General features: G+C 47.0%; 1 protein-coding gene across 1 annotated transcript in view; it reads left to right on the top strand.

Annotated features, from left to right (window-relative positions):
- The window catches only part of nav3 (neuron navigator 3), a 291,371-nt gene that overhangs the window by 39,121 nt on the left and 238,301 nt on the right, over positions 1-13,949 (top strand). Inside the window, exon 3 of the mRNA XM_041216018.1 lies at positions 3,097-3,215. Coding sequence (XP_041071952.1) covers positions 3,097-3,215 — 119 coding nt within the window. The remainder of the gene's footprint in view (positions 1-3,096; positions 3,216-13,949) is intronic.

The raw sequence follows: 13,949 nt of genomic DNA, 5'->3' as shown, positions 1-13,949 counted from the left end.
TGTTTATTAAATAAGAAAAGATGAACTATGTTATGATACTCCTTCACCCACAACTATATCTTTATGGATATATACAGATTCATAAGGATAACAGAAGCTACAATGGCTCTTATACTCTAATGTTCACAATAAGCACACAGTCCATGTAAACCAATAGGTGACCTGTGGTCAGCCACATCACACTCTGAAACCAAGTGACAGACACCACCCCAACCAGATGCAATTGATCCCTCATCAACACCCCTCAGACGCTTGTCACACCGTGAGCCAAACAATCTCACTGAACTCCGTCTTTCACATGAGGGTTTCCAATCTCCATTCTCATAGAATTCACTTTGGAATCTTTTCCCAAACAATGCTTTCTCTCAGATGCCTTACACTAAGGTCCATCTCCAGGGTTTCAAAATTTCCTTCCAATGTTCCTCTCCCTTGATTGTCTTGTGCATTCAAGTTTTCTTCCACGCACTGTCTCTCAAATGCACAGCTGTGCCAACAGAACACGACTGCTTCACGTGCCCATAGTAAGGAGTCACCAACCTCGACTGTCTCCTCGGATCTTCTGGCTTCTCGCAAGCCTATTTTGTCTTGAGTCTGCTTCCTGCAGCTTTCTCTCTCTAAACATGAAGCCTTCCTCTATGCTCCTTGCTTCTACTTCCATTGAATAGGGTCTTGTTCCAGATTCCTGTTCTTGTCCTTTGACTTAACATAAAGGGCTTCTTGTGACTTTTCTCTTTTACATTTAGAATCTGCTTCCTGCAATTCCCTCTTCCAGTAGACTGCTGACAACTTGGTATCTGCCTTGAGATCCAGAACTCACTTGACATTTACTGTTACTTTAACTTTAGAGCAACTCATCCAAGATTCTTAGACTTGATTTCCTCAACAATCTGCTAGTATGTCCAGCGAGAGAGAGAGACTTAAACTGCTTCCTCCAACTTAGAGCATAATCACCAACTGAACTCAAACTGCTCTCAGTTTCTCTGTGTCTGTGGGTCCCTCTTGCTGGACTCTGTTGCTAGGCAATAGCACAGTTTTTTTCTAACTTGTGTTTGTCTTAACTTCAAGCATCATAAAACCTCTTTAAATTCAGGCATCTTTTAAAATGAAATTAAACTCAAGTTCCCCCCCCTTTCTTAACACAAACATGGAAATACAAATTAAACTTAAACTTGAAGATAAAACTCATTCTAACAACCACAAATACAAACTTAACTTACTTAACCTGTCTCCAATTCCTAACAAAACTGAAAGACAGCATCTCTGACAGTTCTGCATTCCCTCAGGATTGTGGTGGTTGCATTAGTCAGCCTTGATTTTATACTCTTGCTTCTGCAGTGGAGCTTAAACCCACAACCCATTGACTCGGAGGTGAGAGTGTGATGCTCTGAACCATGGCTGTGTTGATTGCAGCGGACAGATCTTGATAGTTGTTTTTGAGAAAGGCTAACCATATTCTCAAGGCTTCAGAGGAGAAGCGATTAATCAGTCAGTCTGCCCTAGAAGAACAAGGTGCTGACTTCCTTTTGCTTCACAGCAATTGTTTGATAACCGAGTGACTTTCTGGGGCATAGAAACCATAGAACCAAAGGAAGGTTACAGCACAGAAAGAGGCCATTCAGCCCATCATGTCTGTGCCTGCCAGAAAAAGATGAAAAAGAAACTAGCTGCTCATTTTAATCCCACTTTCCAGCCCCTGCTCCATAGCCTTGCAGGTGACAGCGCTTCAGGTGCAGATCCAGGCACCTTTTAAATGAGTTGAGCATTTCAGCCTCAACACCAACTTAGGCAGCAAATTCCAGACACCCACCACCCTCTGGGTGATAGAAACCATAAAAATGTTACGGCGCAGAAAGGGGCCATTCAGCCCATCATATCTGTGCCGGCCAGAAAGGAAGAAAAAGGGCCATGTCAGAAGGCCTCAAAACAGTGTAGGCCAGACAATCCCTGAAATTCCCTGATCAGCGTTTCAAGACCCCTCAGTCTTTGAAAAGCACAGCCCCCATCTCCAAATTCCCTTCCTCCCTCTCAAAATCAACCCTTATCATGCCTGCAAGCTCCAGGTTTGAACCTTCCCCCATTTAATTTTCCATCCCTGTTTTCAGGCCCATCTACAGGGCCCTCGCTGTAAAAACAGAAGTCTGGCTGGTGTGATACAATTTTGGTGGGGCTGTAGGAACAGAGAGGCCTGGAGGTTCACATGGACAAACCTTTGAAGGTGGAAGGACAGCTTTGTGAAGCTCTTGGGGAGAAACAGTAAAATATTCAGTAAGAAACATTCAGAATCAGAACTGCATATGATGTTAAAACATGGATCCCTTTCTATTTCAGTCTAGACTCCCTCTGCTGGTTTATGTAGGCATGGTAGCCTTAAGTGGACAAAATGCACAATGCAGTTTTAAATACAAAGTTGGAAGGGTTATTTAAAAAGGTGTATAGGAACCTAAGCATACAAACAGAGGCTGAGAATACAAAAGTAAGGAAGTTATTAACACCTCTATAAATTGATGCTTAGGCCCAGGCTGGAGCATGGCAACCAATTCTAGACCCCAACTATAGGAAAGATGGAAAAGAATCCATTGCAGATTTATCAGAATGGTCAGGAGGTTTCTCAATTATGTGGAGGTATAGAGAAGTTTAAATTGTTCTCCATTGAGCAGAGATGGCAAAGGGGAGATTGAATAGGAACGTTCAAAATGATGAAGGGTTTTGATCGAGTAAATTGGAAGAAACTGTTTTCACTGGTGAGAGGATTTGTTAACCGGGGACACAGACATAAGGTATTGGCAAAAGAGCTAGAATGGAGATGAGGACAATTTATTTGAGCACAGGGAGTTGATGTGATCTGGAATGTGCTACCTGAAAGGGTGGTGGAAGCAGATTCAACAGGAATTTCCAAAAGAGAATTGGATAAATACTTGTAAAGGGGAAAAATGCAGGGCTATGGAGAAAATCGGGGGGTCGGGGGTCTGGGACTAAGTGGATAGCTTTTACTAAGAGACAGTACAAGCACGATGGGCTGAATAGCCTTCTTCCTGCTGTAAGGTTTTTATTCTCAGTAATGAATTATTAATGAAAGCTTCAAAATACATTTTTCAGAACCCACACTGACATTGACGGCTCATCACTGCTCTCTGGTGACACAACAAGTGCCAGCCCTACAAAAATGGATTCCATTTACAGCAAGACTGCCAAACAGTGCCTCGAGGAGATATCTGGTAGGTGACCTGCTCTCATTAAATTTCACAATTTAGTTCAGAAATGTTGGACAATAGGCTAAAAGTAAAAAACTTCAGATGCTGGAAATCCAAAACAAAAACAAAAATAGCTGGAAAAACTCAGCAGGTCTGGCAGCATCTGTGGAGAGGTACATAGTTAATGTTTCGAGTCCGAATGATCCTTCAACAGAACTAAGTAAAAATAGAAGAGAGGTGAAATATAAGCTGGTTTAAGGGGGGATAGGACAGGTAGACCTGGATAGAGGGCCAGTGATAGGTGGAGATAACCAAAAGATGTCACAGACAAAAGGACAAAGAGGTGTTGAAGGTGGTGATATTATCTAAGGAATGTGCTAATTAAGGGTAGAAAGCAGGACAAGCAAGGTACAGATAAGCCTTAGTGGGGGTGGGGTGGGGTGAAGGAATCGAAAAAGGCTAAAAAGTAGAGATAAAACAATGGATGGAAATACATTTAAAAATAATGGAAATAGGTGGAAAAAGAAAAATCTATATAAATTATTGGAAAAAAAGGGGGTATCAGAAAGGGGGTGGGGATGGAGGAGACAGTTCATGATCTAAAATTGTTGAACTCAATATTCAGTCCGGAAGGCTGTAAAGTGCCTAGTCGGAAGATGAGGTGTTGTTCCTCCAGTTTGCGTTGAGCTTCACTGGAACAATGCAGCAATGCGGTTTCCTCTACATTGGAGAAACCAAACGCAGACTGGGTGACCGCTATACAGAACACCTTCGGTCTGTCCGCAAGCATTACCCAGACCTCCCTGTCGCTTGCCATTTCAACACACCACCCTGCTCTCATGCCTACATGTCCGTCCTTGGCCTGCTGCATTGTTCCAGTGAAGCTCAACGCAAACTGGAGGAATAGCACCTCATCTTCTGACTAGGCACTTTACAGCCTTCCGGACTGAATATTGAGTTCAACAACTTTAGATCATGAACTCTCTCCTCCATCCCCACCCCCTTTCCAATCCCCCCCTTTTTTCCCAATAATTTATATAGATTTTTCTTTTCCCACCTATTTCCATTATTTTTAAATGTATTTCCATCCATTGTTTTATCTCTACCTTTTAGACTTTTTTGATCCCTTCCCCCCACCCCACCCCCACTGGGGCTATCTGTACCTTGCTTGTCCTGCTTTCTACCCTTAATTAGCACATTCCTTAGATAATATCACCACCTTCAACACCTCTTTGTCCTTTTGTCTGTGACATCTTTTGGTTATCTCCACCTATCACTGGCTTTACTTGTCCCACCCGCCCCTTAAACCAGCTTATATTTCACCTCTCTTCTATTTTTACTCAGTTCTGTTGAAGGGTCATCCGGACTCGAAATGTTAACTGTGTCCCTCTCCGCAGATGCTGCCAGACCTGCTGAGTTTTTCCAGGTATTTTTGGTTTTGTTTTGTACTATAGGCTCCATTTTAAACATATCCTCCTGAATGAATAAAGGAAACAAGCTTCACCCTGGCAATGTGGAGTTGTGAAATATTTTTTAAAAAACAATAGAGTTGCTGCTAGGGCCTGGAATTAGAATAAGGAGAGGGCATGGATCAATAATTGAGCAGGAATTGGCAATTAAATGAAGAGTTTGAGTTCCTATGTCTATTTGTTCTTGGCTGTGGGAGACGCTGTGAAGGATCCCTATCCCTGATTGCTATTGAGCAGATGATGGTGGGTTGAGTTGAACTGCTGCAGTCCATGCGCTGATTGTGTTTCAATAGAAATAAAGGGAGAACTTGCAGTCCTATAGCACCTTTCACAGCCTCAGGGCATCCAAAAGTGCTTTGCATCCAGTCAATTACCTTTTGAAGTGTAGTCACTGTTGCAATGTAGGAAACGGAGAAGACAATTTACACAAAGCAAAGTCCCACAAACAGCAATGTGCGAATGACCAGATAATCTGTTTAGAATGTTGGATAAGGGATAAATATTGGTCAAGGCACTGGAGAGAATGACCATAGGACCTCCTCCATCTATCTGAGTGGGCAAACAGAGCCTAGTTTTTAAAAAAATTCATTCTTGCGATGTTGGCGTTATTGGCTAGGGCAGTATTTATTGCCCATCCCTAGTTGCCCTTGAGAAGGTGGTGGTGAGCTGCCTTCTTGAACCGCTGCAGCCCATGTGATGTAGGTACACCCACAGTGCTGGAGTTCCAGGATTTTGACCCAGTGACAGTGAACGAACGACGATTTATTTCCAAGTCAGGATGGTGAGTGGCTTGGAGGGGAACTTCCAGGTGGTGGTGTTTCCATGTGTCTTTGTCCTTCTAGATGGTAGAGGCTGTGGGTTTGGCAGGTGTGGTCTAAGGACCCTTGGTGAATCCCTGCTGTGTATCTTGTAGATGGTGCACACCGATGCTACTGTGCGTTGGTGGTGGAGGGAGTGAATGTTTAATGTGCTGGGTGGGGTGCTGACCAAGCAGACTGCTTTGTCCTGGATGGTGTTGAGCTTCTTGAGTGTTGTTGGACTCCTGATTTGTGTCTTGTGGCTGGTGGACAGGCTTTGGTGGGTCAGGAGGTGAGTAACTTGCCACTGGAAACAATCTCTCCTTATCTACTCTACCAAAACCATTCCTGATCTTGACTATCTCTGTTAACTCCCCTTTTAACCTTCCCTGCTCTAAAGAGAACAATAGCAGCCTCTCTATTCTCTCCACATAACTGAAGTCCTTCATTCCTGGTACCATTCTGGTAAATCTCTTCTGCTCCCTCTCCAAGGCCTCAACATCCTTCCTAAAATTTGCTGCCCAGAATTCAACACAATGCTTCAGCTGAAACCTAACCAATGTTTTATAAAGGTTTTGTGCAACTTATTTGCTTTTGTGCTTTATTTCCCTATGAATAAAGGACAAGGATCATGATTTGGTACAGTACCACACAACAGACTTGTGAGTAAAGTTATAGCTTATGGAAAAAAAAGCGAACATTAGCAACATGGATATGGAATTGGCTGAGGGACAGGAGTAGAGAGTAGTGGTTAATGGGTGTTTTTTGGGCTGGAGGAAGGTTTGTGGTGGAGTTCCCTGGGGGTCGGTGTTGGGACCCTTGGTTTTCCTGATATATTTTAATGACCTAGACCTTGGTGTACAGGGCACAATTTCAAAGTTTGTGGATGATGAAAAACTTGGAAGCATTGTGAACTGTGAGGAGGATAGTGTAGAACTTCAAAAGGACATGGACAAGTTGATGGAGTGGGAAAAAAAGTGGCAGATGAAGTTCGATGCAGAGAAATGTGAATTGATTCATTTTGGTTGGAAGAACATGGAGAGACAATATAAAATAAAGGGTACAACTCTAAAGGGGGTGCAGGAGCAGAGGGACCTGGGTGTATATGTGCATAAATAAATCATTGAAAGTGGCAGGACAGGTTGAGAATGCGCTTTAGAAAGCATAGAGTCTCCTGGGCTTTATTAATAGGAGCATAGAGTACAAGAGCAAGGAGGTTATGTTGAATTTGTATAAGACACTAGTTCAGCCTCAGCTGGAGTATTGTGTATTGGGTACCACATTTTAGGAAGGATGTGAAGGCATTGGAGAGAGTGCAGAAAAGATTCATGAGAATGACTCCAGGGATGAGGAACTTCACGTATGACGACAGATTGGAGAAGTTGGGAATGTTTTCCTTGGAGAAAAGAAGGCCGAGAGGAGATTTGATAGAGGTATTCAAAATCATGAGGGGTCTGGACAGAGTAAGTAGGGAGAAACTGTTCCCACTCATGAAAGGATTGGGAGTGAGAGGGCACAGATTTAAAATAATTGGCAAAAGAAGCAAAAGTGATATGAGAAAAACCTTTTTGGAGTGATTAAGGTCTGGAATATACTGCCTGAGAGTATGGTGGAGGCAGGTTCAACCAAAGCATTTAAAAGGCAATTAGACTGTTAGTTGTAACAAAACAATGTGCAGGGATACGGAAAAGAAAGCAGGAGAATGGCACTAGGCGCAGTGTTCATTCGGAGAGCTGGTGCAGACACAATGGGCTGAATGGCCTCCTTCTGCACTGTAAAAATGCCACGCTTAAGCCAAGTTATATGCTTTTTGAATGTATGCTTTTTAATGTAGGTTTTGTTAATAGACTTCTCAAGTTGCATTACCACCTTTCAAGATTAGTGTGCATGCCATCCCATGTTTCTCTGTTCCTGCACCCACCTTAAAATTTAGTTTATAAATAAAAAGAGAAATTGCTGGAAATGCTTAGCAAGGTCTGGTTGAGTATTTCCGTCTGAGTATTACCTGCATTTTCTGTTTTTATTTCTGATTTCCAGCATCTGCAGTATTTTATTTTTTGCATTACCATTTAGTTTATATTGCTCCTCTTTATTCTTTTATCAAAATTAATCACTTCACCAAAGTATAGACCTTTACTTCATCTGATCCTAACTCAGTAATTATTTCCTTCAAACGCTGAACTTCCTTCTCACAAAGTTATGGTTGTCAGAATCTAATACTTGGTCGGTTTTATTAAAACTTCATCCACAGAAGTCTGAGGCTGATTCCTCAGCGAGGTTTGTTCTGTTTCTTTACACACGCTGATGTAAACATTGTCAGAGTGTGAAAGGCTCCCAGCTAGAGGGGGATTGAGAAGAAATGTCTTTATGCAGAGGGTTGTTAAGATCTGGAAGCTCTGACTGAAAGGCCAGTGGAATCAGATTCCATGGCCAGAATTTTAGGTTGATGGGGCAGGGGGTGGGGGTGGGGGGGTGTACCCTGCCCATAGTCATGTGCAACATTCCAGTCGGCGGGTGCATGTGGGAGTCAAAAGTGCCCCCGTGGGCAATTAAACCCATTAACTACCTAATTGATGTGAATTTTACATTGCCCATGCAAATTAGTGCTCATCGCATAGGCAACATGAGCAGGCGGCCAATCTGTTTTCCTCCTCTCTCATCCAAGGGTGGGATAAAAGGGACTGGAGCATTGGCTGTGTGAGTTGTAGTTAGCTGCTGCTTTAGTGCTGAGATTTCTTACTTTCCCCTGTGCTTTCTGCTGAAGTCTCTCCTGGAGGATTCCTGCCGAGTGAACCTGTCAGTGTATGAGACAATGCCATCTGCTTTTCAGCCGATGGGGATTGCTTACACCTCTGGTGGTGCCTCCTCTGAAGAGGAAGAGAAGGGCAGAAGGGAGAGGAGGCCTGGTGTCCGCAAGCAGCATTCCTGTGGGAGGAGAGGTGCAGGAAGTGTAAGGTGGAAGGGACCACAGAAGACACCACTATCCTGCTGCCAGAGCGTACAGGCAGTCATCCAGTTACCTCAAAACGCCTGAAGTACAGTGCCGAAGGAGGCTCTGCTTCTCTAGGGGCACCATGACATGACATCCATATGCCAGCCTATTGGTCCAGAGATCGCCTCCAACTGGGTGGGTGGGTACCCAATGCCAGTGGCTCTAAAAGTCACAGCAGCCCTTAATTTTTTCACATCCAGTTCTTTCAAGGGCTCAGTGGGGAATCTGTGTGGAGTGTCCCAATCAGCTGTCCATGGTTGTGTCAAGCTGGTCACTGATGCTCTCTTCAGACAGGTCATGACCTTCATTCATTTCCGGGTTGACAGAGCCAGCCAGACTGAGCGAGTCAGAGGCTTTGCGGTGATTGCTGGGTAACCTGCACCCCCACCCAACCCCCTGCATCCAGGGTGCCATCAACTGCACTCGTGACCATCAAGGCACCAGCCGGTGGGCTGGGTCCCTTCATCAACAGGAAGGGATTCCACTTCATGAACGTGCAAATAGTGTGTGACCACAAGACACAGATCCTGCAAGTCTGTGCAAGGTCCCCTGGCAGCTCCCATGAAGCTTACATCCACCGACATTCCCAGACGCCAAGGATGTTCATGGCTCCAGCTCGGTTGGGTGGTTGGCTGCTGGGTGACAAAGGCTGTCCCTTCAAAAGGTGGCTCAGGATGCCACTCTGGCACTCAAGGACAGAGACGGAAGAGAAGTACAATAGGAGTTATACCTCTACAAGGGCGGTAGTTGAGAGGACCTTTGGGCTTTTGACGATGAGGTTCAGCTGCTTGGACTGATCAGGAGCTGCCCTGCGATATCCTCCGGAGCGCATGTCACTTATCATCGTAGCCCGCTGTGCTGTGCACCATCTGGTGCTGGCAAGGGAGGACCCACTGGAGAATGAGGATAGCGAGAGAGCTCCACAGGCCTCAGATGAAGACTCAACTGATGGATCTGATGAGGAGCCCAGGTAGTCATTGGGTGAGGATGTGGAGGCAGATGTGAGGAACCTTCAGGGAGGCAGGGACACAAGGGAGGCTTTGATTGAATGCACCTTCAGCTAGACTGCCAAAGCTTGACTTCAATCTCAGTGCAAGGGCACTGCCTCCATCACACACATTTCTGAGGAGGCAATCCCATGACCCCAGTGTCTCTCTTCACAACCTCTAGAATAAAGTTTGTTGTCCCTGCTGTCTAGTATAAGGCACCGATGAGGCTGCATCTATGGAGAACATGAGGGACACTCAGGCCATTGAAACAAAATCTAGATTTTTATCTCTTCCAACATTGCAAAACAGGAACATAATATAATTTTGTGTTTACTGTCACACAAAAACAATCCATATCGCTGATGAATTGAAAGACTGTCACCCATGAGAACCCATCCTGTGCTCATGGGGCCTTAAACTTACACTTGCGAGTGCTGCGTCTCAGTGCCACGTCCCTTGCTGGCAGCAGCATTGGAGACAGCTGCTGACTCTGATGTCCTGTTGGCCTTGATGACCTTGGCGGCCGTCCTCTGGCTGAGGGGGGGGGCCTGAGCAGGCTCTGCCTGGGACGCTGCGGTCAGTGACATTGCCGGGCACTCCTCAGTCATTGTGGTTTCAGAAGATGCCACGGTCACTGGCAGAGGGAGAGGGGGAAGAGCTGCCACCCTCATCCAGCGTGCCATGAGAGGAGCCCACAGAGACGACAAGCAGCTTGTTCATCAGTGTGAGGCACCTCTGGACCTCCCTGCTTGCCACTGATGGACGGGAACCTAGCAGAGAAACTATGTACCTCATCCATCTCCCACACTTCCTGAGGTCACAGCTGGTGTGAGGGAGCGTGACCCCAGGAACCTCTGATTCTGTTCCTGCAGCTGCTTCTTGATGAGAGTCGCTACTCCCTCGATGGAGGAGGCAGTGCGCTCGGAGCTCAGGCTCAACACAGCACTCAAGCTTCTCAAGGACTCCTCCATGACAGAGGGCATGGCACACAAGCCCTCGTGGATCTCCGCCAGATCCTCCCATACATCCCGCTGGACATCCAGCATCTGCTGCCTGATGGACAACTCCAGAGGCTCATCACCTGCCTTTGACCCATCCTGGTCTCCAGCTGTCCTTCGACAGCAGGCGCCCTGGCCACTTTCTGCTTCCACCAGCTCCCCAAGAGAGTGTGACATACCCTCCTCACAGTGCACTACCATCTGAGCCTACTAACTAATGCCCACCGATATGCATGTATCTGCACTGGTGCCTGGTGATGGGAGAGGGTGTGACGCTGGTGGACCTGTCTGTGGCTCCTCCTCAGGTGTCAAGGGAGGCTCCTCGGGATCCCAGCAGTCTCTGGAGGATGGTTTATCTGAGGGAGAAATCCGATATGTCAGTATTATCAATCATCACAGAGTCAGTGTGCATGCTAGGCAGGTGGGTGAGACCATGGACAACAGCATCGTGCTGGCTTTGTGATTGTGGTTCACTGGGGACTCCTGCTTAGAAATCCTCACTTGAGATGAGATGATCCTACATTGTTTGCACTCTCTGCCAGTCGCGCATCTGCCCGCTGGACTCTGACCTTCCTCGAGATGGCTGCCTCTCTGTGACCTGAAGATCTTGCTCCACACAGGCACTCTAGCTCCAGGGCCTCCATCTCAAATTTGGAGTATGAGCAGGTTGGCCACCCAATCGTCTGTGCCCCACAGCATTGTGGCTTCTCTTCTCATGTTCGGAACAAAGGGCATTCATTAGTCTGCGCTTTACCTTCACACCATACCAGCCTCGCCTCACCCCCACTGCCTCCACCCCCACCCCTCCTTTCCTGGAGCTGCCCGTCAAATTTGCACATCCCACCCTTCTATGCCCCCAAGGCCAGTGGCCACATCTCCCAGCCTTGGCCAGCCAAGGTATATGTGCCTTTTGTCACTTGACCACATCGCCACACAGCACCATGCCAACTCGGTGCTCACCCTTGTCAAGCACAGAAGATCATTAAGCTGTTTGCTGCACTGGATTCAGGAGTGATGCATTACATCATACCCGCTGACCTGGGCTGCAACCTCTGAACCAGGCCTTCTTTGTCTGGGGTGGCGGCCTCCTCTTACCATCCCTCAGCATCAGAATATCCCGCCTGGCACTTGTTGCCTCCACTAGAGTGTGCAGGCACTCACCTGAGAACCAGGGGGCAGAGTACCCACTGGCATGACCATCCCACCTTCTCCAAGGCAACTCCCTGAGGCTCCTCAAAACCTCCTGGTAGCCTTCAGGGAGCTGTCTCTGCTGTTGTTAAATACCTCGCCGGGTCCCCATTGCACCCGGTGCCTGTCACACACCCTCTCCTGCCACCAGCGCATTGCCTTAATTGGCCTTCAAATGGAAATCACAGCCGCTTGTGGATGTGCTGATCAAGCAAATTTCAGGCCCATAGAAACTTTTAAAGGGCAACTGGACATGTATTTTCAGCGTGGGACAGTTTATGCAAATATATATTTTGAGACACTTGCTATTTTTAATTATGTATTTATAGAATTGGAAATAAGGAACTTGCAATTTGCGTGTATAGTGACCTTCCCAATCTGAGGAATTCCCCCAACATCGTACAGCCAAAGAAGTATAGTCATTATTATAATGTATGAAATATAGCAGCTAATTAGTGCACAGCAAGCTCCCACAAATATCAGTGAAATTAGTGATGAGATCAGCTGTTTTGGTCTTGGCTCAGAGGTGAATATGGGCCAGAATACTGGAAGAACTTTTCTTTGATGAGTGCCGTGGAATCTTTTACATCCAACTGAGAGGGCAGGCAAGGCCTCAGTTTATCTCCTGATCCAAAAGACAGCACCTTCAACAGTGCAGCACTCCCTCTGTACTGGCACTGGAAATGTCAGCCTGGACTGTGCGCTTACGTCTCTGGAATGGGTTTTGAATGCACCACCTTCTAACTGAAAGGGGAGAGTGCGGCCTATTGAATATGACTGACTTAGGCCAGAATTTTCCAGCCCTGTTGGCGTCGAGCGTCATGGTGGGGTGGGGGGGTTGGGGGGGTTGGGGGGGTGGTGGGGGGTGGGGCCGCTGCATCTGGTGGTGGGGGACAGGATCAATATGGCGAGAAGGCCAAAAGTGGGTTTCACGCTGTCATGAAACTGCTTCATGATCGTCTGCTCCACCCGTCAATGGTGGGCCATGTTTCCCCCACATCGAGAAGCTAATTTCAACACATTGGCATCTAATTATAATCCCAGCTCACCAGAATCATCCCCCACACTGGATCAGCCGGGCACATCATGTGGTTGCACATCGACGTGTTTCACAACTCTACATAAGCGACGTGCACCTGGCGAGCTGCACCTCACTCGGGATTTTGGGGTTTGTTTACCTACCTTGCTTCAGGCAGCACTCACAGTCTCAGCGCCAGGATTCACAGGCAGCACCACATCACTGTTAGGGGGGCTCACAGGCAGGTCTCTACCTACCGGACCAGCTGTAAGGTGGGGGTGGCTTTTCAATGGCTGCAGGGCTGGGGTTTGCTTGGGGAAGGGGGAGAAGTGGCCTCAGGCAAGGGAAGAGGCTGCAGGGTGAGGGCTGTACTGGGGAAGGAGGGTATCCCAGGGTGTGTGTGTGGGGGCACATGTTGATCTGTGCAAGTGGCCTCAAGATGGTGAGGGCCGAGGAGGGCAGTCTCCAGAGGAGATGAGGCCAGATGAAGATGTGAGGGTGTGTGTGAGAGAGAGTGAGTGGTGATGTCCCTTGAGCTGGCAGTGAGTGAGATGCCAGTGAATGTGTGGTGGGCTTGTGAGTGGGTGAGTTTAGAGTGATGAGATGGTTGCCTTACCCTGGTTGCACAGATGAGACATTCATCCTCTTTCTACACTGGATGGTCGAACTTGTGTGCAGCATTGGCACTGACCACCACTGCCATCACCTACCAAGTGGTGAGGCTGTGGCCAGAGCGGGGTCAGAGAATATCATGGTGGGCCTCCGCAGTGCCCAGAAGGCATCCCAGGGATGTGTCACTGAGTTGGGTGGTGGGTGGGCTGGGGGCTGCACTGTTCTTGGCTTTCGGGGCCATGTCTTCACTGAGAGGTCCTGGGCTGTAAGCGTTGAACAGCTGCAGTTTAAATATGGCACCCGGGGTGAGGAAGCAGCAAGGTAATGGTGTGGTGGGCAAATTGGAGGCTGCCCCCCCCAGCGAGAGGGTGTGTTTCCTTTGGCTGTATAACTAATGAGGCGGGAAGGGGACGATACAGAGTGAAAAGCCGCCATTGCGGCTGATGGATAAAACAAATTCTTCCCCACCCATGACTGTACTTTGTTCCAATCTGGGATGATTTGATTGGAAAGCAAGAGAAACATTTAACAATTGCTGGTAATACCAAAGCAGGGCACTTAATAACCAAATTTAATACCGATGAATGTCAAACACAGAAACAAGGGGCAAAAAGAACAATTTATCATTAAACAGAACAAAGGCGCAAGATACTGATCATGTGAGAAAGCCAATAATGGGTATTGCGGTGAAATCA

This window comes from Carcharodon carcharias, chromosome 21 (genome assembly GCF_017639515.1).
Source record: "Carcharodon carcharias isolate sCarCar2 chromosome 21, sCarCar2.pri, whole genome shotgun sequence".
Taxonomy (NCBI): Eukaryota; Metazoa; Chordata; class Chondrichthyes; order Lamniformes; family Lamnidae; genus Carcharodon; species Carcharodon carcharias.
The sequence above is the reverse complement of the archived record's forward strand: the minus strand, read 5'-3'. Positions and strand labels throughout refer to the sequence as shown.